The sequence below is a fragment of the Chiloscyllium plagiosum genome, chromosome 30 (genome assembly GCF_004010195.1).
Source record: "Chiloscyllium plagiosum isolate BGI_BamShark_2017 chromosome 30, ASM401019v2, whole genome shotgun sequence".
In the NCBI taxonomy this organism is placed as follows: domain Eukaryota; kingdom Metazoa; phylum Chordata; class Chondrichthyes; order Orectolobiformes; family Hemiscylliidae; genus Chiloscyllium; species Chiloscyllium plagiosum.
Window position 1 is genome coordinate 5,398,943 of NC_057739.1, and position 23,990 is coordinate 5,422,932.

Consider the following 23,990-nt stretch of genomic DNA (forward strand, 5'->3'; position numbering starts at 1 on the left):
AGTGGACAGGGTTGTTAAGAAAGCATATGGTGTTTTGGCTTTCATTAACAGGGGGATTGAGTTTAAGAGTCGTGAGATCTTGTTGCAGCTCTATAAAACTTTGGTTAGACCGCACTTGGAATACTGCGTCCAGTTCTGGTTGTCCTATTATAAGAAAGATGTGGATGCTTTGGAGGGGGTTCAGAGGAGGTTTACCAGGATGCTGCCTGGACTGGAGGGATTATCTTATAAGGAGAGGTTGAATGAGCTTGGACTTTTCTCATTGGAGAAAAGGAGGAGAAGAGGGGACCTAATTGAGGTATACAAGGTAATGAGAGGCAGAGATAGAGTCGATAGCCAGAGACTATTTCCCAGGGCAGAAATGACTAATACGAGGGGTCATAGTTTTAAGCTGGTTGGAGGAAAGTATAGAGGGGATGTCAGAGGTGGGTTCGTTACACAGAGAGTTGTGAGAGTATGGAATGCGTTGCCAGCAGCAGTTGTGGAGGCAGGGTCATTGGGGACATTTAAGAGACTCCTCGACATACATATGGTCACAGAAATCTGAGAGTGCATACATGAGGATCAGTGGTCGGCACAACATCTTGGGCTGAAGGGCCTGTTCTGTGCTGTATTGTTCTATGTTCTATGTTCGTAAGCGATTACATTACTTCTAAAATATAATAGAACATCTTCAGACCCTGAACAGTGCACTAAAAGTGCAAATTATGTATTTCATTTGATACCCTTACAGCCAGCAGATTCTTATTCCATTCAGGGTGAAGCACAGAACACTGAGGTAAAATGGTAGTGTATTAATTAATTTACTACCTAGACCTCCACAGCTTGAGCTATTTGTGCTTGAAATACTTTGTAATCTGCCAAGGAGGTATAGAATATATTCCAGACAATGTTGCGTACACTGGCATTCTCAGATTGAGCTATACATTGTGCTTGAACTATGTTATACTTTTTAAGGATTGACGGCGATGCAGGTCACAGTTCTGTCACTCAAGTGGTTCAACAATACAGTCCTGCACATAATGATGCTGTGACATCATTAGCCTCTCTTACATCTGATACCTGTGTGTCTGGAGGAAAGGACAAGGTAAGATTTCCATCCTTAGAATGGTGGAATAGGAGGGCATGTTTATGAACAGGAATTTATGTGAATGCATATTGGTTTTGTGACATTTAAATATATACATGCAAGTGCGTGCACACACACATACGTTAAACCTATTATCTAACTATATTCACAGTATAATGCCTTACTCTAGCTTCCTTTATGCAGAAGGTTGGTACAGGCTTTAAATTGGAGACAGCAGTACCCTGTGCCTTAGTATTCAGTATTCATTTAAGTTCCATCTTGCTCATTTCTAAATGCAATCAGTGTTATGATAACAAAGTGTTTATGTTTGCGTATATGCATATATGTAAAAATGTTTGGGCTTTCATTGAATTCAGTAGTAATGTGTGCAATCTGTTACTAAGGTGTACCCATTTTACTGCCCTATAGACAGTGGTCATATATGACTGGAAATCTGGTTGTGTGCAGCAGAAATTCATGGGCCATGAACGTGATGTGACCAAGGTAAGAATGATTAATAAACCACCTGATAGAATAGTTACTATTCATGAAAGGCAGGAAGAAATGGAGGCATGCCATTGACTGTGGGTGTGGAGCATGCTAATTCTTTATTCTCTGAGGACTAGGTTTTAATGTCTGATTATGCGCAAAAGATGGAAGTTATCCCTGCATTAGATTGATTGCACAATGCTCTAATCTTATCTTTCATCTCTGAGGCCACTCTGCCAAAATTCATTGGCTGGTAACAGCATAGAGGAGCACTTTCAGCCTGCCAAACCTGTGTCAGAGTACCACTCAGCTAATCCCACTCCCACCATAGTTGCTGTGTTTAGGATCAAGGTACTGAGATCCAGAGATTTGAATAGGCACATGCTAAAACACTTCTCATAAAGATCATAAATCACTTTAAAACCCTTTACCATACATATCTCAGATTCTGTTTGATAGGATTCTGAAAATTTGTCTTAACCTAGGAAGCACTGAGGATCAGAGGGATCAGGGTGCATGCTTGAAATTGCAGGACAGCTTGATGGAGTGATTAAGAAGGTATCTGACTTACTTGTCTTTATTAACCAAAGCGTATAGTTCAAGAATATTGAGAGGTTATGCTGGAATTGTATAAAATGTTGGTTAGGCCACAGCTAGAATATTGTTTGCAGTTCTAGAATCCACATTATAGGAAGGATGTGGTAGCACTGGAGAGGGTGCAGACGAGATTTAACAGGGTATTGCCTGGGATGAAAAGTTTTAAATATGAACAGAGATTGGATAGACTGGGGTTGTTTTTCTCAGAGCAGAGGAAACTGAAGTGGGGAGCATGATTGAGATATATAAAATTATGACCAGGAAGCAGGAGGTTTAGAGGGAATGTGAAGAAAAATCTTTTCACCAAAAGAGTGGTAAGAATCTGAAACTCACTGTCTATAAAGGTATTAGAAACAGAAGCTCTCATAATATTTAAGATATATTTAGGCTTTGGGCCAAGTGGTGAAAAATTGGATTAGAATAGTTAGGTGGTTGTTTTTGACCAGTGCAGATTTTTGTGCTGCAGACCTCTCTGACTCTAATTATTATAGATAAACCCACACTGGGTTTATCTGGAAGCATGGTATTTCATGTCACAAGTAAAGGAACTGACCTTGAATACGCACGGTTATATGACTTTCCCCACTGGTCCACTGAATTGTCTAATACTTACAAAGGGAAGGGGAATCTAATCAGAGTATTCAAAGGATGTAACTCTACACTCCCTACACAATGTCTCTTTCCCATCCTATCTGTTCAAACACATAACTTGATTGTTATCTGTCCAATTTTCTCCCAGTGGATATCGGCCATTTTGAGCTCTTTCAGTCTTTGTAATGAGACTCAAAGTTTCAGCCAAATGTGTGAGCTGACCTGGAGCTGGCTACTCCAATAACTGCACACATTCAGTTTCTGCTCCTGAGAAGCAAGTTTTGACCTTGAACAATCGTGTAAAATTAGCAACATCAGATCATAAAAAGATCATAAAGAAATGGGAGTAGAATTAAACCATTTGGTCCTGAGAGCCTGCCTGGCCATTCACGGCTGATATTCTTTCTGAACTCCACTTTTTTGCTCAATTTCCAAGTTCCTCTAAGTGCTCAAAAATCAGCAGTATTTGTCTCAAATAATTAAACCTACTTGATAGAGAATTCCAAAGATCCAACATTGTCTCAGTCTTTAATTGTACATCTTTTAACTAGGAGTTATAACCATGGGAGATAGAGACGAAAGTCAGGAGACACAGCCTGTAACAGCCATACAACTCCCCTGATTTTCTCTTCCATTTCCAGCACTGATTTACACTATTGCCCAAAATCAGATAACTCCCAGAATCATCTTGCGGTGACTTGACTGAATTAAGTGCAAGAACAAGTACCCACTGCACTCTTATCGGCTGGGAATGATTCTCAGTAGAGGCAAAAATTTGACAATGTTGGTGCATTCTTTAATTTTCACCTGATGCCATGATTGGGAGACATCCTGTCCTACGTTGAAGTGACCTGCATGTGAACAAACTGGTGGCTGGTCCCCATAACCTGGAATTGTGCATGTTATATTCTTTCAGGTAACCTGCCTCTTTCAGTCAAACAGGATCTTCAGTGCTTCACGTGATAAAACAGCCTTAATGTGGGATATGTATAATAAAGCTGGACCACTACAGGAGTTTACAGGGCATGAACTGATGGTGTCCGGCCTAGCCGTGAGCCCAGGTATGAACACAGGAAGCTGTCTTTCTTTGTAATATTTTAGAATTTTTGTAATTTTATCTTGCCACAAAAAAAATTTAGATTAGATTCTCTACAGTGTAGAAACAGGCCATTTGGCTCAACCAGTCCACACTGACCCTCTGAAGACTAACCCACCCAGACCCATTCCCCTACATTTACCCCTGACTAATGGGCAATTCAGCATGGCCAATGCACCTGACCTGCATATCGTTTGGACTGTGGGAGGAAACTGGAGCACCCGGAGGAAACCCATGCAGACACGGGGAGAAAGTGCAAACTCTACACAGACAGTTGCCCGAGGTGGGAATCGAACCCGGGACCCTGGTGCTGTGAGGCAACAGTGCTAACCACTGAGCCAGGTCATAGTAAAGTTATGAATTTATTGAAAAAGGAACATTTTCCTTTTTTTTAACAGAAAGAAGGGGGAAGAAAGGAAGAGAGTCAGAGGCAAGTTGAAAGATAACAACAGAAAGTGTCTAACAGACTGGAAAAGACAAGTGGAGAACTATCTGAAGGATGATAATGAATTAGAGTGTTTAAAAGAAAAAGAGTTGGCAACAGGATAAGGAATGTATAAATCTTGCACGTAGACCGAAAGAGAAGAGAAAGGGAGACAGAGGAAGAGATTAACAATTAGCAGGATTAACAATTGGGCACCAAGCAGAGCCAGTGGGAAGAAAAGGATGCCAGGTTTTGTTTCCTTATTGTCTGTGAGCAAAGCTACATTGTACTGTATTTACCAATTTGTAAATATCTCTGGCAAAAAATGTATCTTTTCTTTCCTATGTGTGTGTCAACCCATGGATGAGAAGATATTGTGCCTATACTGGACTTTGTTCCTGTAAAGATACAAACTTTGTTGACCTGAAAGTTGAATTTCTGTTATAATGTGGTCTTATTACCCTTTTCAGATGGTTTGAAACTATGTACAGGATCGCGGGACAATTCCATCTGTGTCTGGGACGTGGAGACAGGAGACTGTCTACAAAGCTGCCATATTTCCAGGAATCTGGTAGGACTAATTAGCAGCTGGCCACTGGTTCTTCTGCTATGATTTGGATGATATTGTAATGCAGTATTGTAATGAGGAAGCACTGCTCTCAAAGATGCAATATTTTAGATGAGGTATTAAACTGAGACTCTGTCTCTTTTTGCCTTCTTGGCTGGACTGTAATGGTCGTATGGCACTGTTTTGATAAAAAGCAAGTGAGTTCTTTATCATCCTGTTGTGGGGTGAGCATTTGTCCCTCACAGAACCAGAAACCGATCATTATTTATCATATTGCTTATTTATCAGATTGTGATAGCTTGCTGTTTGTAAATTGATTCCTGCATTTCTTGTATACCACTGGGAATATACTTCAAAGTACACAATTAGCTTTAACACATGTTGGAAAATCTGGGAATAATAGAAATATAGAGGTGTACAGCACAGAAAAAGACCGTTTGGCCCATTGCATCCACGCCAGTCAAAAACAACCACTTAACTATTCTAATCCCATTTTCCACCACATGATCCATTGCCTTGTATGCCTGGGCATTGCAAGTACACAGCTAAAAACCTCTTGAATGTCGTGACGTGTTCTGCCTCTACCACCCTTACTGGCAGTCAGTTCCTGATTCCCACCACCCTCTGGATGAAAATATTTTTCTTCACATCCCCTCTCATGCTCCTGCCCCGACTTAAGTCTACACTCCCTCCATCAAGGGGAAACATTTTTTTCTATCGACTCTATCTATGCTCCTCATAAATTTATACATCTCAAACATATCCTCTCTCAAGCTCTTCTGCTCTGAGGAGAATAACCCAGTCTGTCCAATCTCTCTTCATAACCAAAACTCACCAGCCTAGGCAACAGCCTGGTAAATCTCCTCTGCATCCTGTCTGGTGCTACCACTATCCAGTACTGATGGTGTCAGTTCTCTTGAATGTTGTAATGACACTCATACATGCACTACTGTAATGTGGATTCCGGTGGATTCCAGAACTGCACAAATACTCTAGTTGTGCCTCACCAGCATTTTATACTGTTCCAGCATACCTCTCTGCTCTTAAACTCTATGCCTCAGTAAAAAAGGCAGGTATCCCATATGCCTTCTTAGCCATTTAATCAGCCTGATCTGACACCACAAGAAATCAGTGTACATGCACACCAAAGTCCCTCTGATCCTTGTTGCTTCTCATGGTCCTGCTGTTCATATATTCCCTTGCCTTTGAGAAGATGGGGGTGAGCTGCCTTCCTAAAGCACGGTGTAAGTCGACCAACTATGCTGCAAGGGAGGGAGCTCCAGGATTTTGACCCAGCGACATTGAAGGAATTGTGATACAGTTCCAAGTCAGAATGTTGAGTGACTTGTAGGATTACTTGCAGATGGTTGTGTTCCCATGAATCTGCTAAACTTGTCCTTCTAGATGTTGTGGCCATGGGTTCAGAAGATTTGGCCTAAGGAGCCTTGGTGAATTTCTACTGAGCATCTTGTAACATCCATCACACTACTGATTTGTGCCTTATAGATGATAGACAGGCTTTGGGCAGTCAGGAGGTAAGTTACTTACTGCAGGGTTCCTAGTCTCTGACCTACTCTTACAGCCACAGTATTTATTCAGTTCAATAAGTGATAAGTCCCAAAGTTTCTGGTAAGTGATAAATCCTAAACTGTTGGTAGTAGGGGATTAAAGCAATGGTAATCCCATTGAATGTCCAGAGGCAGTGGTTGCAGATGGCCATCACCTGACACTTTAGTGGTGTGAATGTTACTTGCCACGTTTCAGCCCAAACCTGAATAATGTCCAGGTTCTGCTGCATTTGGACATGGACTGCTTCAATATCTGTGTAGTCATAGTGATCATACCCACTTCTGACCTTGTGATAGAGGGAAGGGTCATTGATGAAGCAACTGAAGAAGGCTGGGCATGGGTCACTATCCTGAGGAGCTCCTACAGAGGTGTCCTGAAGCTGAGATGGCTAAAATTCAGTAAAGTCCACCAGCTACCTTTGTGCCAGGTATGACTCCAACCATTGGAGAGTTTTCCTCCAATTTCCATTGACTTTTAGTTTTGCTATTGAAATCACATTTGGTCTAATGCTGATTTGATGTCAAGGGCTATCATTTTCATCTCTCCTCTGGAATTCAGTTCTTTTCTTCATGTTTGGACCAAGCCTGTAATGAGGTCAGGAACGGAGTGATGCCCAGTTTAGGGTTCTGCCAGGGCCAGTGAGCAGGTTATTGCCAAGCATATGCTGCTTGGTAGCATTGTTGACAGCATTTTCTATCACTTTACTAATGATCAAGACTAGACCAATGGACTGAGTATTTGCCCTGTTTTCTGTGTACTGCATATAGCTAGACAATTTTCCACATAGTCAGGTATCTGCACTGACACAGTTGCAAGTTCAGAACTACTGCCAAATAGTAAGGGCATATGGTCTTTGGACTATCCAGTTACTTGATATCACAGAGTGCATCAGTTTGGCTGTAGCCTGGCAACTATTTTGTTGATGACCTCTGCAGGAGGTTGAGATCCACTTGCCCTTCTGGCTGTAGATTGTTTGTTTGTAAATGTTTAACCTTGTATATTGCATTGATGGGTTGGGGTCTCCATCATTGAGGATGGGGATATTTATGGAACCACCTCCTCCAGTGTCCACACCCATTCATGGGGGCTGGATTTGGAAGGACTGCAAAGCTTAGATCAATTAGTTGGTTGTGGAATATTATAAAATGTATATAATTATTTAAATGGGAAGATGCGAAAAAGAAAGTCAGAACTACAAAATGATTTATCTTTCCTTGTCCTGGCAAAAGTATCACTGTCTTTATTTCTCTCTTAAAACACAAGAGTGTCACTTTCTTGAACATACGCTTTATTTTGAAGATTCAACAAATACTCAAGATTTGTGTTTGTCTATTGTTGGTTATCTTGCGAAAGACAGTAAGGGAGTAAAGTATTTCAACATAAACCAGGCAAGGGGGCCAGTTAAAATGGAACAGATGACCTACCATCTCAATGAATTTTAAATAATATGTACCCAAGTACACTTGCCAAAAGCCAGCAAGCTGCTTGTTAAATATGTAAATGTGACCCTGATGACATCCTTGGCCCCAACTGCAACATAGAGTAAAACTCCATTCAATACAATCTTTACAACCAGGAAAGAATGTTGCTTGACTCTGTCCGTCTCAGCTGGATTTAAACTCCGGTCCCAAATACAAGAGTGTAATGTTCAAGTCACTCTGGATTGTGAGATTTTTACTGGTGATTTGGTCATCTGACTTTTCTTTTGCATTGAAACTAAATTAGTGGCTTTGTATATAACTGTCCCACTCTTTCTTGATTGTTGGTATGTTGTTTAGTTACATGGCAACATTTCTTGATTGATGAATTAATTGATTGTAGTCAACTCTTTTCCAGGTGACACACATCTGCTGGATTCCTGCAGAATCACTTGTAATTCAGACCTCAGAGGACAAGATGATCAGGTGAGTTAATTGTAGTCCACATCAACTAGTTCACTCATTCAGTAAGGGTCATTAAATGGATGTTTTGTGCATACAGTAAATTGACCTAGAAATTCAAGGTGCATACTTGTGTATGCTTCTCCAACATAGCAAACTTCAAGGAAGATCAATAACAGTACTTAGACTTTCCAAAATGTTAAATAACTTTAAAACATTGCAAAATAAATAGTTGCTTTAACTGATGCTATACCAATGACATTGAGTGAATTTCAGATGGTTAGGACTGTTCTCTTTTAAGTCAGGCACTTTTTATTTTGATTTATTCCTCCATTCTATCTTCTCAAGCCTGGTCAGCTATATTCTGTCTTTGATGAAAACTAGTTGTAAACTGTACAGGTCCCCTTTGTCATCAGTATTGTCTTAGAGTACTCATTATTATAACTTCTGCGTGGCAAGGTTTACAGTTCAGTTAACATAAGTCCTGGCCATTTGGTTAAAGAATGGACACTGAATAATAAGATCTGTGAAGCAGTTTTATAATTTTGTTAAATGTCACTTTGTTACTTTATTTTGAAACTTGTCATTGAAGTACTGAGTGCTGGTAACCTCATGAAGGATCTAGGTCAGTGGAGATTTTCAGGCTGATGCTGCTAAGGAGTTGGAATAACCTTAGTAAGTATGATCATTTATCTGTAGAACATAGAACAATACAGCACAGAACAGGCCCTTCGGCCCACGATGTTGTGCCGAACATTTGTCCTAGCTTAAGCACCCATCCATGTCCCTATCCGATTGCCGCTTAAAGGTCACCAATGATTCTGACTCTGCCATTCCCACAGGCAGCGCATTCCATGCCCCCACCACTCTCTGGGTAAAAAACCTACCCCTGACATCCCCCCTATACCTTTCACCCTTCACCTTAAATTTACGTCCCCTTGTAACACTCTGTCCAGTACGTAACAAAGAAACCTTAAGGCACTTAAAGGTAGGTGAAGCTAAACTGAAGATATGTCTAACCATTTGTCGGGGGAAAAAGCAGATCATTTTGAAACTAATTGAGCAGAGAATGCAGATTATTCCCTTCTGGGAAAGGGAATGTGGGTTAGTTCACGAATATACAGAACTATTTTGGAGTCTCTGCCGAAATGCATGCAGCTACATACTACTGCAACAATGTGTGACTTCATCTTACACTGTGCCAAGATCTAACTGTCTATCCTGGCTCTGTTTTTCAGGAATTGACAGTTAGAAATTGTCTATTTTTAAATTGTACTTCATAGGTTTGGAAATTGCTGTCGTAAGAACCTTGTTGCATTTTTGCAGTTCATTCTTCTTGTAGACAATATACACTGCTGCCATTGTGCATCGGTGATGATGGGACTGAACGTTAAAGTGGTAAATGGGGTGCCAGTCAAGTGGACTGCATTGTTCTGGGTGGTGTTGAAGTTCTTGAATGTTGTTGCATCTATCCAGGCAAGTGGACAGAGTTCTATCACATTCTGGACTTCAATTTTGTAGAATGTGTACAGACATGGGAGACAGGAATTGAGTTTCTTGCTGCACAGTTCCTAGCTTTAACCTCCTCTTGTAGCCATCGTATTTGCAAGGCTGGTCTAATCCAGTTTGTAGTCAACGGTAACCCCCTAGAATATTGATATGGTGGACTCAGTGATGGTGATGCCATTGAATGTCAAGGACAGTAGTTGGATTCCCTGTTGTCAGAGATGGTCATTGCCTGGCATTTAGTTTGTACAAATATTACTTGCCACTTACAAGCCTGGATGTTGCCAAGGTCTTGCTGCATATGTAGACAGATTGCTTCAGTATCTGAGAAATCGTGAATAGTGCTTACATTGTGTAATCATCAGCAAACATTCCCACTTCTGACCTTATAATGGAGAGGAAGTCATTGATGAAGCAGCTGAAGATGGTTGGGCCTTGAACACTGTTTAATTCCTGCAGAGATGCCCTGGAGCTGAGATGATTACCTTCAGCAACCGCAGTAGTCATCTTTTGTGCCAGGTATAACTCCAACCAGCAGAGGGTTTTCCTCAGATTCCCGTTGAAGCCAGTTTTGCTTGGGGGTCCTTGATGCCACACATGGTCACATGTGACCTTGATGTAAAGGGCAGTCGCTTCACCTCACCTCGAGAATTCAGCTCTGTTATCCATGTTCGGACCAAAGCTGTAATGCAGTCAGGAGCTGAGTGACCCTGACAGAAACTATACTGAGTTCCAGTAAGCAGTTCTGAAGAAGTTTCAAATCAGACTTGAAATGTTAACTCTCCCTCTTTCTCCACAGATGCTACCAGACTTACTGAGTTTCTCCAGAACTTTTTCCATTTATTTCAGATGTCCAGCATCTGCAGCTTTTTGCTTTTGTCAGTGAGTAGATGCTGCTAGATAGAATTGTTGACAGTTCCTTCCACTAATAAATGTGATATTGACAGTAAAGGTGTGAGATTTATCTAGAATCTATATTAGGAACAAATAATGAACATCAGGCCAGAAGAGAGACAGCCATGTATGTTCCAAGTGAAGACAGGAATACAAGAAGACTGTGTACTGCCACCAAAATTACTTAATCTGGACACAGAACAAATATTTAGAGAACTTGATGTAGTTCCGGGATAAAAAAATTAGAGGTATGAACATGCCTCACGTCTGATACTAAACGTGAAATTAGAGAAGGTCCTACAAGCTTTTATATATCAGAGTTAGATTAAATATCATCAACAAAAGGACAAAAACAATGTTAATTAAAAGGAATATATTCAAGGACACTAGAGTAAAGATTGAAATGGCTGGTGTCACACACTGAAACACAAGTTTGTCTATTCATGAACAACAGAAGATGGCAGATGTGTTTTGTAGGATTTAGAATAAATATTAGAGGTGGTAATTTTGTGAAGGCGAAGGATGTGTTAACAAGAAAATTCAAACTTATAAAAGGAAAAATCTTAAAAGATGTTGCATTCTATTGAATTTCCTTTACATCTCAGAAATGTGACTAATAAGTAAAGATCTGTGAGCGAGACTAGAAGCCTTTGAAATCTAGATGCTCAGGCATATGCTGAAAAATCCATATACAGATCATAAGGCAAGTGATGAGGTGCTTGAAACTGAAAGAGCTCTGAAATGTTACTTCCAGAAGAAAAAAATGTCAGTATTTAAGCCACTTGACCAGAGCTGAAAGTTTAAAGACATCTCTGTGGAGGACAGCAGAAAGAGATTTTTTTGGATGATGGAGATTGGAGATAAGCTATAGTGGATGTGCGAGGATGGCGCAAGACAGATGAGCATGACGTACGACATCAGCTCGTCTTATAGGAGTAGTTGCAAGCAGAATGGTGCATGTTACAATATTGTTTTTCAAAGGTTTTAAACACTTGGTTATATGTCATCTTTGTATTTAGTAGTTTCTGTTTCTGTTGCAGTAGGTAGAGGAGCTGTTTAATTTGACAGAAATTTGGTCTGTTTATCCAGTTATGATACTCAGTCAGTACATAACCCATTTTAAGAGGCAACTCCAGTTCAGATTTGTGTGCCAAACTTGTTTCAGTGTGTTATAAGTTTGCTAGTTACAGGTTATACAGAAAATGTAAATAAAACTTAACCAGTTTGTAAATGTCCAAAGGTGGTTCTTATAAAATTTGTACCCAGGAGATTTAAGTCATAATTTTTAACGATATGAAAGGCTGATTCTGGCTAGATTGCACATTCAGTGTAGAAACCTCAGAAAAGGCACCAAACAGTTTGAATGTCCTGAAATTATGAAAAGCTCAGCGTGAATTTTTAAGAACCTGTTTTAATTTCCCATGAAACATCCTCTTTAATGTTTCCAAAGTGTTGGCTCAGTTCTTTTTATTATTTTTGCTGCCTCAGAGTTGGGTGAAATGATGCCGCCTGTAAAGTTATTACTCTTAGCAACTTAATTGCTTAGCTTTTGTCTAATTAACTTGCTTTTAATTTATCTCTGGTGTGATTCTTTATTGTTGAAGACATGGTTGAGACCTTGGAGAGTGTCAGAATAAACCCCATAGCTAAAAATTATTGGATGACCAGGTTTAAACTTAATTGCAGTTATGTTAATACGATTGCAGTTAGATCTCAATTAAGGTAAGTATTGACATAATTGGGAGTTGGAACCTCCATGAAAGTGATTTAAGAGAGCTGAAACAGTCTAGAAGAACAAGGTTTCACACGAACCAGTAATGTTTACTGATGGTTTCCTCACTCTTGTCTTTTCTCTTGACAGAATCTGGAATAGCCGCGAACTCCAGGTGACTCACACTTTCCCAATAAAACAGCACATCCAAACATACTGTGATGCCAGTGCTGATGGGCGATACTGCATTACCTGCAGCAATGGTTTTAGCGGCGAGGGCTGTGAAGCCACAGTATGTGACCAGCATTGTAGTCCAGTTTAAAGAAGGTTTGCGGTCAGGCAGAACTTTTTTTTTTAAAAAAACTTTTTTTTTTATTCTCACATGAGTCATGGGCATCGCTGGTTGTCCATCATTATTGCCCATCCCTAATTGCCCTTGCACATTATATCATCTAACTTTTCACATTGAAGCTTTGCATATTGACAGGCTATTGAACTACAGCAGGCATGACAATCAAACCTGTGACTACTGCAGGGTCACTGGATATCTGCGATGCCTGGGAAATTTCCATCGCTTTAGCTCTCAAATTTTATTGTTACCTGGATATCAGACTCGCGATTTCTGTGTGTGGGGACTGGTGGAATAATATTATATCTGTTTTGACACTGAAAAGACAGGAATTGGTTTAATAAAAGCAAAATGAAGAAAAGACGCTTCATGATTGATTAGCAGTTGGAATAAGAAAATATTTAGCCAATTCTTAAGAACAATGCAGATATCTGAGGCTAGGTTTTTAGATCCTACCAGGGTCAGGATCGGAGAGAAGTGGGAGTTAGTGGTCCGCCCAGCAAACAGTTTCCCAGCTCCATTCAGCCCTGGCCCATTTATCTAGAGGCAGGGTGGGGAGTTGAGTGGCAAGACTATAACCACCTTAACACCACACGTGGCCACAACTCATCAACAACCTTAAGACCAACTAAAATCTATAGTGTAACATCCAGGTTCACATTGACAATAATGAAGAGTTGACCAAATGTGACCTTACTCCATCACTAGCACTGAGAGAGAGTAAGACTGTAAATAATATCAATTATGGTACAGCTAGAACCTTTTGAGCTATTAGCTGACTGTACAGCATGAGTTTGGTCAGGAACTGCAACCTTGTAATTTAATATCATAAGTTCATAAGATATAGGAGCAGAAATTAGCCATTCGGCCCATCGAGTCAGCTCCACCGTTTGATCATGGCTGATATCCTCCTCACCCCAATTTTCCTGCCTTCTCCCCATAACCCTTCAACCCATACTAATTAAAAATCTGTCTAACTCCTCCTTTAAATTTACTCACCATCCGAGCATCCACTGCACTTCGCAGTAACAAATTCCACAGATTCACAACACTTTGGGAGAAGTCGTTTCTCAACTGTGTTTTAAATTTGCTGCCCCTTAAGACTATGACATCTCGTCCTAGAATGCCCCATAAGAGGAAGCATATGTTCCATGTCTATTTTATCCCTATCTTTTATCATCTTGAATACCTCAATTTGATTCCCTTCTTCTAAACTCCAGACATTATAGGCCTAAACTGTTTAATCTCTCTTCATACAATAAACCCTCATCTTTGGGATCAATTTAGTGAACCTCCTCTGAATTGCCTCCAATGCCACTACAGCTCACCTCAAATAAGGGGACCGAAATTGTGCACAACACTCCGGATGCGGTCTCACCAATGCCTTTGTTGCAATAATACTTCCTTACCTTTTATATTCTATACCATTAGCTATAAAAGCCACCATTCCATCCGCTTTCTTTATTATCTGCTGTACTTGCATGCTAGTTTTCTGTGACACATGAATGAGGACACCCAAATCCCTCTGTATCAGAGCACCCAAAGTCTTCTCCCCATTAAAATAATAGGTTGCCTTCCCATTTTTCCAATCAAAATGCATGACCACTCAGTTATCCACATTTGGCTCCATCTGCCACATTTTGGCCCACTTTTCTAACCTACCTAAATCCATTTGTAAGGCTCTTATTTCCTCATTGCAATTTACCATTCTGCCTATTTTTGTGTCATCCACAAATTTGACTATAAAGCCTTTTTATCCCTGTATCCAAGTTATTAATGTAGATTGTAAATAGCTAGGACCCAAGGACCAAACCCTATGGCACCCCACTAGCTACTACTCACCATCCAGAAAAGAAACATTTATCCCATCTCTCTGTCTTCTGTCCAAAAGCCAGTCACCTATCCAAGCTAATAAATTACTCTAGTCCCATATTGTGAATTAACCTTTCATACGGCACCTTATCAAATGCCTACCTGAAGTCCAGATATGTTACTACTACAGGATCCTTATTACCCACTTTGCTTGTTATGTCTTCAAAGAACTCTATCAAATTAGCCAAACATGCTTTACCCTTTGTAAAACCATGCTGACTCTGATGGGTAGTGTTTTGACTTTCCAAATGTCCTGATATTGCTTCTTTGACACTTTCCCAACAGATGTTAAATTAACTTGTCTGTAATTTCCCACCTATTGCCTTCCCTTTTTGAATAAGGGCATTATATTAGCATTTTTCTAATCCACTGGAATTTCTCCCATATCCAGAGAATTTTGAAATATTGTAACCAGTGGATCTGCTATCTCTGCCACCACTTCGGGTAATAACCGAGGATGTAGGCTATCAGGCCCAAAGGACTTGTTTGTCCTCAATCCTGATCAAGTAACGTTAATGTTGTAAAATGGGTAAAAACAAGGACTGCAGATGCTGGAAACCAGAGTCTAGACTAGAGTGGTGCTGGAAAAGCACAGCAGGTCAGGCAGCATTCGAGGAGCAGGAAAATTGACGTTTCGGGCAAAGGCCCTTCATCAGGAATGCCCCTTAATGTCGTAAAATGCCAGGAAATGACCGTCTCCAGTAAGAGGCAATCTAACCACCATACTTGACATTCGATGGTGTTACTGGATCCCCTACTTTCAGTGTCCTGGGAGTTAGCATTGGTCAGAAACTCAACTGGATTTGCCATATCAATACAATGGGTACAAGAGCAAGTCAGAGGCTAGGAATACCGCAGACAATAACCCACTATGTGACTCCCCAAAACCTAACAATCATCAACCAGTGAAGGGGCAACCCTTCCGAGCTGAGATGAGGTGGAATTTTGTCAGCCAGAGGGTGGTGAATCTGTGGAATTCATTACTGCAGAAGGCTGTTGAGGCCATGTCACTGAGTGTCTTTAAAACCGTGGTTTTGATTTGTAAGGACACCAAGGATTATGAAGAGGAGGCAGCAGAAGAACGGGGCTGAGAAACACATCACGGCTGAATGAACACTCTGCACATCCAACCACTTTGAATTGGCATCCACAATGACCCAGGAACATTGACCCCGTGAAAGGACCTGCATAGTCAAAGTGTAACGGAGTCCAGGGTTTACCCAGCCATTCCCACGAATATGGGGGTGCTGCTGGCAGTAATTTTTGTCCTTTGTTGGCACTCTGGGCATTGCCCCATAAATACAGCTAGGTCAGCATCCACTCCTGGCCACCAGACATAACCTCATGCCAGCATTTTCATTTTGGAAAACCCTGAATGACCGTGGTGGGATTCAGCCAGTATTTGGCAGCGTTCTTTACGTGGGACAGTCACTCTAGCTCCCCATAGTATGCCCATCCTCTGCAGTGATCCGGTTTTGTCGGGTCCAGACAGGTTTCAATCTCATTTGTGGTGGCCTTTCTGGATCCCCCATCATCAGCTGTTTTAAATTTGCTACGACTGGGTCTTTTTGTGACCATAGTCTAATATTGCCTGCAATGACTGGAAGGGTTCCCGGAAAGTTTAAAACTAGAACAGATTCTTCCAGGGGCAGCACCACCGGTGGTATATTTGCCAGTGGGAGAAGGCTCAAAGCGTCCACGCGAGCCAATTGGCCTCCTGGACAGTGTTCCAACTTGTACACATTGAGAATAAGGGACGACGACTGAATTCGACCAGAAGCTATGGGCAGCACAGCCTTGTCTTCTTTAAGTAGCCCTAGCAGGGGTTGTTGTTCGTTACTCTGACAAATTCACATCTGTAAAGATATTGGTAGAACTTGCTTACACCAAAGATGATCGCCAAACTTTGCATTTGGCATCAGTCAAAGTCCGAGAAGCATTCACTATTAGGCGTTCTTCTCCGTTGGGCCAACGGTGAGCCAACAGTGCCCTGATACCATACGAGGAGGCATCGCATGTCAGCACCACCTCTCACTTTGGATCGTAATGGGCCAAAGATTACAATAACAGCTTTTTCACTTTCCTAAAGGCTGCTACTTGGCTACCAGACTCAGGTTCCACTTAACACACTGTCTTCCCAATTGTTGGCTAGACTGCACATGATCTGTAATCATAGGAAAAGAGGCATGACTACTCTTCAAACCAACACACAAAATTTGATTGATTTATTGTCATGTGTACCGAGGAACAGTGAAAAACTTTGTTTCTGATCAGTAAAGACAGATTATAGTAAGCAAGGATATACAGATCAAAAAGAGTTAGAGGTGTACAGGTTACATTGCACAGGACTAGCAATAGGTGAGATCAACGTTAGCAGGATCAGCATTATTTGAGGCTAGAGACTCCATTCATGAGTCTAATAATAGCTGAGAAGAAATTGTTCCTGAACCTGTGGTGCATGTGTTCAGGCTTCTGCATCTTCTGTCTGATTGAAGAGGTCATTACCACAGTGCGATGGGTCTTTGATGATGCTGGTAGCCTTTCCATGGCAGCGAGCTGTGTAAATGAAGTCCATGGATGGAAGGTTGGCTTCTGTGATGGTCTGGGCTGTGCCCATCACCTTCTGTAGTTTCTTACAGCCCTGGTTCATATGAACCCAGTGCTTGATTCTTTCCCTTCTGTTTCTCATAATCCTCTTCTTCTCCTTCCTTCCTATTCTATTTGTTCACACACTATCGAGTAGAGAGAAGCACTGAGTAATTTTCAAGAAACATTAAAACTCCACTGATCAGTCTATAGTGTAGGTGCCTACATCTCTCTAGCTTATCCTTAATACCTTGTACATTATCCATTTTATCACTTATAAACCTTCCAATGTTTCCATATTATTTTCACATCAACCCATTTAACTGTTCCACCATTGTTGATTGTATCTTTACTTCTGATTTCTCTTTCTACTTCTCTGCTTTATTTGTCATGTCCACACTTCATCCTTATTTGCCAGAAGAGGATGTTGCTATCTAACAAAGAAAAAAATAGTCCCCTGGATTTGAAGACATTTACATGGTTTGATCTGGCACGTAAACTATAGTCCCAGATTGAAACTTCAAGTCAATTTCCCATCCTCAGCAGCAGATTTGTCGGGCCCCTATTAGAGAAAGTTGCTACTTTTCATTTACAAGGTAGTTTGTTACAGAACAATTACTTGTGTGTATTGTGCAGAAAGGAGTTTTTGCCAATGGAGGCCAGCAGGTCAATTTAATGCATGCCTTAATTGATAGCCATCTATAAATGTTAGCTGCTAAGGGATTGGTAGAGACCTAGTAAGATTTTTAACAGGATGGTTTTCGTCTCTTCTTCCAGCTATGGGATCTGAGACAGGCAAAACGTAAGGTGTGCGAGTACAACGGACACCTACAGACCACTACAGCCTGTATATTTCTTCCAAATGCAACTTCTTCATTCCCCTTAGTTGCAACCTCAGGTCATGACTGCACTGTGAAGATCTGGAATCGTGACACTGCAGGTACTATCCTTACACTGAACAACATCTCACAGTATTTTGGAACTAACTTCAGTTGGTGTCTCATAACTAGGTTATACTGCAACGTGCAATCTTTCTCAGGAAAAATTAAGCAGGTTGGAGCTCTTTTCACAAGAAAATAGGAGACTGAAGGGTAACCTAATAAAGGTTTTCTAAAATTATGAACATGTTTATTGGATTAAACATAGAGAAGTTGTTTCCACTACTTTGTTGAGTTGAAACAGGCAGTATTTGTGTTCATAATCTTTCTGTCTGCAAAGAAGGCAGTATTATATAGCCACCAGTTATTGGTCGTTCTGGGATAACGCATGTTTCATTAACCCAAATTGGCTATAACGCGATTGATGAATTGCGGACACTGTTTGAATAACATGAAGTTTCTACTAAACAGGTATAGAGATTTTCTATAGCAAGCTTGTACAGCATGATTTTGTATAATGGTTTTCCATCGCATGATTTTCTATAGCACAGGATTGCAGAGATATGCAACTGTTGCATTATAGTAGAATGTGCAAGTGAGCCATACTGTGTGCCTGTTTGGCAATCATTAAATTGGTTGTTGTCTTAATTCTCCACACACTCTGAATTATGTAGCAAATATTGCCCAATTGCAGAATCTTATCCAGTATTGTGGTAGGCTACAAATGTTTCCCATTACTTTGGTATCTCTTGTAAATTGTTCTGCTGAGTGCTTGACAAAAAGTGTCTTTGTCCAGCAATAGTCAGAATGTTGTACTTAGTGACATAAGGTATAATTGAGGCCAGCAGCATACATGTATTTAAGGGGAGGCTGGCGATGCACAAGACTGAGAAAAGAATGGAAAGTTATACAGATATGGTGAGATGAAAGGAATAGGAGGGGGTTAGGGCCAAATGGCCTGATTCTATGCAATAAATTCTACATAATTCAATTTACCTTGATGAGTGAAACAACTTAAAATCCATCTAAAAATATGTAACAATTATTGAAATCTCAGAAGTAATATCCGATGATTAAGCCACTGTAGGATTTCAGCAGAAACCAAAAACTGATCCGCCCAAGCTATTTGATGCAGGTTCCAGTATGCATCGTTTTGTGGTGTGATTGATCTGCTTATCCCATTTTACACAAGTGGGTTTCATTGCTCAAAGCAAGCACATTTTAGTTGTGGCTGGGATGCCATTTGTCCGGACCTAAGAAATTAATTTGGTACTAACAACTTCATGTAAGTAAATACATTAGGCAAGTTCAAAGCCTTTCCTTAAACTTAAAACTATATAGAGTCACATTCACATAGAAGAGCATTTATTCAGCATTTGTCAGATGCAGGTGGTACTGCTCTGGCTCTGCAGCTCTTCTACTAATATCTCTGAAGTGGTTTACGCCAAAATCCAATATAACCTAGATAGCTGGTGGTGACATCACATTTTTCCATTAAGGGAGAATGTGGTTTATGTCCATGATCCTTACAGAATTAATCCCAATCTCAGCCTTTCCACTGTGTGCAAACCATGAATGAATGCCATATACTTCTCACAGAGTAAAAAACGGTGGTGCTTTCGCAGTGCTCTTTTAGGCTGAATATCTGACTTCATGGCATTGAAATTGATTTCTGAGGCCACACTCCATGTTAATGATATGTTATTTTAAACACTTCAAGTTACAGTTATTAGTCCATATATAGATATAAGTTCCATAACCTTGACATTCCTACCCTTATTAAGGACGTGCTATACTGTCTGAGGTGCTACCTTTTAGGTGAGATCATAGAACCCTACCGAGTGGAAAGAGGCCATTCAACCCATCGGGTCCACACTGACCATCCAAAGAGCATCCCACCAAATCCCTGTAACCCTGCATTTCCCATGGCTAATCCACCTAACCTATACATCTCTGGGCACTGTGGGCAATTTAGCATGGCCAATCCATCGAACATGTACATCTTTGGACTGTAAGAGGAAACGAGCACCCAGAGGAAACCCACACAGACACAGGGAGAATGTGTAAGCTCCACACAGTCACCTGAGGCTGAAATCGAACCTTGGGCTGTGAAGCAACAATGTGAAGCACTGTGTCACCATGCTGCCTTACGCTAAATCATGCTGGTGAACTGAGGTCCCTATCTGCCGTCTCAAATGGATTTTAAAGTTACCATGGCACTATTCCAAGAGCTGTTGTCTGGCTAAAATCTTACATTCTACCAACATTGCCAAAGGAGCTGATCTGGTCATTGATTGCACTGCTTTTTTGCTGTGACTGAATTATCTGCTGTTCTTCATATTCATAACAGTGAATACATTTCAGAAATACTTTATTGGCATAGATAAGATGAATAGCAAAAGTCTTTTCCTTAGGGTGGGGAAGTTCAAAACTAGAGGACGTATTTTTAACGTGAGAGGCAAAATATTTAAAAGGAGTCCAAGGGGCAATTCTGTCAGAGTGTAATGTCTATGTGGAATGAACTGCCTGAGGAAGTGGTAGATGTAGGTACAGTTACACCATTTAAAAGGTATTTGGACAGGTACATGAATAGGAAGAGTTTAATGGGATATGGGTCAAACGTTGGGAAATGGAAATAGTTTAGTTTTGGAAACTTGGTTGACGTGGGAAATGTTGGACAGTAAGGTCTGTTTCCGTGCTCAATGACTCTAAGTTGCTTTGAGTTATTAAAGTTGTGAAAATCGCTATGTATTTCCCAGTTTTTGTCTCTCTAGCAATATTCTCTTGACAGAGTTGGAGTATTGAGTAGTTATACTAATGTACAGTTCAGGTGGAATGCAGGATTAGCATTATTAATCAATCTCACTAGTCAGGATGGTTCTCTGCTATTGGCTGTGAACTGGCCCTACATCCTTTAAAGCTTTCTCTTATGGTTTGGTACACAATTAGTAAATAAAACGTAAAGAAGTGTATAAAGAACTTTTCACTCTGTCTGAAACCATGATAAAATTTATGGTCCCAAACAAGGAATGTTGGAAATCCCTCTAAGAGATTTTCTCAAGTATGTTTAATAGATTGGCAGAACTACATAAAGAAACCAACATGGAGGGGCTGTTTAAATAGATATTTATACAAAAATGAGCTCCTTAACCAGTATAAGTACTTGATGCTTAAAGTCCTGATGCCACGCTGCTTCCTTGAAACAGGCATGCAAACCCTTTGAGAGTAATCATTTAAAAATACTTTCTCATTGCACACCTACTACCTTAGCTTGAGGGTGCAATGTTTGTTTTTGAATATGTATTCCCATTTACTGGAATGTTTTTATGTATTTGCATTTTGGGATGCCCTAAAGTTAGTTTCAAGCAGTGTTTGGGCAATCATGCAGTCCAAATGCTGAGGAGCAGATGGGGCAGACTCAGCTTTCCTCTTTCCAGTGTGGAATGGCTCAGCTAAATGGTACTTTCTCTTCTTGCACAAACCTTTCTATTTTCTGGCCTTGATGCTATTTCACTGCTGATTGAGAGAGTAAGCTCCTGTGGTCTCCTCCCAGCCTGCTCAGTCAGTGGGATGGTTCAGCTTTATTTCTTTCAGCAGTTCTTTCTAATAGAAAAAGAGAAATTACTAACTGCGTAGAATTATGAAGAGTTCAAACCAGCTTAAGACCTTTTTAAGATTCCTGTGGTGAAAAGTAAACTATTTATATTGGATATTCTGATGGGAGGTGTCGAAGAATCTCATTAACCAACCTATATTTTTCTCTTTGCATTATAGTCTGTGTGAGTTCCCTTTGCCTGGATGGTGCAGGACCCCTGACGTCATTAGCTTCCAGTGATGCTGCAAATTTGCTGTGCGGCAGTTTTAATACAGGAATTCACCACCTCCGAGTGAACCATTCAAACAGCTGGAGCCTGACTGAGGTGGCGAGGTTCTGAGCAGGCTGATCAAGTGTGACAATGTAGCATTACAGCTGGGATCATGCGCAGCAGGTCCTTAGCTAATCAGCAGTCGATGGGTGAAAAAAGCAGTGAGCTCTGGTTTTGGTCAGTTTTCTACTCTGAATCTTGTCTATGTATTATGTGGATCTCAAGAATGATGATTAGAGTGATTTGGTTCTGATTCATTTATTACACTGAATTTATATCATGATTCATTTGTTCCTTATTCTGAAAGTGGTTCAGACAGGAACCATTGGGTCATTGAATCGACTGATTGAAGCAGAAGGTGAAAGAAGGCAATGGCTGGGGAGGAGGTGAGCCCTTAACTGCTCCAGGGCAGGTTATTATTTTCTTTTATATTTCAAACTTGTAAGTACAGTGCTACTTCTGTATCCTGCTGATCCCTCTTACCTTCACAAAGTCATTACTGTCAAATGTCATCCATATGCTTACTGCAAAAGCATAGCCCACTTGATCAGAGTCTGTACTATGTGGTGTTACACTAAGGAAGAAAAACAGCTGTATCCAGGTATTCTGCAAATCTGTTAGTGAGTTCAATTTAGTCATGATGTGAGAAAAGCTGGGTGAATAACAGAAAGAATGCGAATGTGTCAGGGGAAGTGATGACAATGCAATACAGCAGCATTGTAACTATGCAGTGCCTCCTGCTGGCAACTGACCTCAATCTGGTGCTATTCAGTTTGTACATGGCTCCTCCATACATAGTTCCTACTGAATAATTGGCGGAGAACAGAGGAAAGAGCATAACTGATGGGAGAATTGGTATTTATAATATCATTTCTGTGCTATTTTAATTGGAACGTTTCTCTCGTCTGTAATGTTCTTACTGGATTGTTTTTGTGATAACTGTTGTGATGCACCTGTCCCAGCAGTGAGCACCAAAGCAAGTTATCCTTCCCGTAATCATAGGAGATTACTTGCTGGAGTGCAAAGATGTACATAACTTTGTTTTAATTAACATAGAAATGGGGAAGATAAAATTACTGATCTTAATCATTGGTTTAAAAAAAATAATTTGATTAAGCATTAAAAAAAGTAAATTTAGAATGATTGGTAACTATTGCACCAAAGTGTGTAATGTCTTGTGATATTGTTTTAAACAGAATTTGTAATGTAGATCACGGCAATTAAAATCTATTCTTTCTTGATTTGATCTTGTGTTATCATTGAATAAAACTTAAACTTTTCAACCACATCTCTAATATTGTCACACACCCAACAAAACACAAAATGATCCAGGTATTCATCATTCACAGAAAAGCAGGACAAATCCAACCTAATAACTCACTCTAACAACCTGCCCTCAATCAGTGTCAGTAATGCTATCATGGGCCCCTTGAAGTCATAATGACAAGGAGGTCATTCAACCATCATGTCTGCACAGCTCTATACAGAGCAATCCAGTTGGCCCTACCCCTTCTGAAGGTATAGCTCTGCTTAACTCTGCTTTCTCTTCACAGATGCTACTGGATCTGCAGAGTTCCTCCAGCAATTTCTGTTTTTGTTTCAGTCCCCATGTTTTCACTCTATACCCTCAGCCCTGCAAATTTATTTTTTTCATGTCCCCATACAATTTTCTTTTAAAATCAGTGATTGCCACCACTTCCAACAGCCTCAGGGGCATCTTCTCCTTACTCATCAATAATCTGTTCTTTGTGCACCCTTTCGTGAGCTCTCTAGAAGTCATCAAACCTTAGAGCAAACTTGGAAGTAAATGCTAAATTTCAGCAATAATGCCTTGACAAACGGTAACATTTGAACCAATATACTTTCAAGAATTCCATTAAAACCCAAGTCAATGGAAACTGATTGCACTGATTGTACTGATTGGAGTTATACCTGGTTCATGGGAAGATGTTGTGCTGATTGTCGACTATTCCTCTCAGCGGGATGTCACTGTACAGTTTTTCTTCAATTGCTTTAACAATGACTTTCCCATCATTAAAATGTCA

The 23,990-nt window shown here is 40.4% G+C and overlaps 1 protein-coding gene across 5 annotated transcripts in view; it reads left to right on the plus strand.

Annotated features, from left to right (window-relative positions):
• The window catches only part of wdr31 (WD repeat domain 31), a 44,637-nt gene extending 21,451 nt beyond the window's left edge, over window positions 1–23,186 (plus strand). For 3 of the 5 annotated variants that reach the window (XM_043719859.1, XM_043719860.1, XM_043719861.1), the window contains 8 exons: window positions 958–1,087; window positions 1,499–1,573; window positions 3,663–3,807; window positions 4,737–4,837; window positions 8,240–8,307; window positions 12,545–12,686; window positions 17,979–18,141; window positions 21,854–23,186. In XM_043719859.1, coding sequence (XP_043575794.1) covers window positions 958–1,087; window positions 1,499–1,573; window positions 3,663–3,807; window positions 4,737–4,837; window positions 8,240–8,307; window positions 12,545–12,686; window positions 17,979–18,141; window positions 21,854–22,014 — 985 coding nt within the window. In that variant the 3' untranslated portion in view covers window positions 22,015–23,186. The remainder of the gene's footprint in view (window positions 1–957; window positions 1,088–1,498; window positions 1,574–3,662; window positions 3,808–4,736; window positions 4,838–8,239; window positions 8,308–12,544; window positions 12,687–17,978; window positions 18,142–21,853) is intronic. The other 2 variants (XM_043719862.1, XM_043719863.1) reach the window with 2 other exon arrangements.
• The last annotated feature ends 804 nt before the right edge of the window (window positions 23,187–23,990 follow it).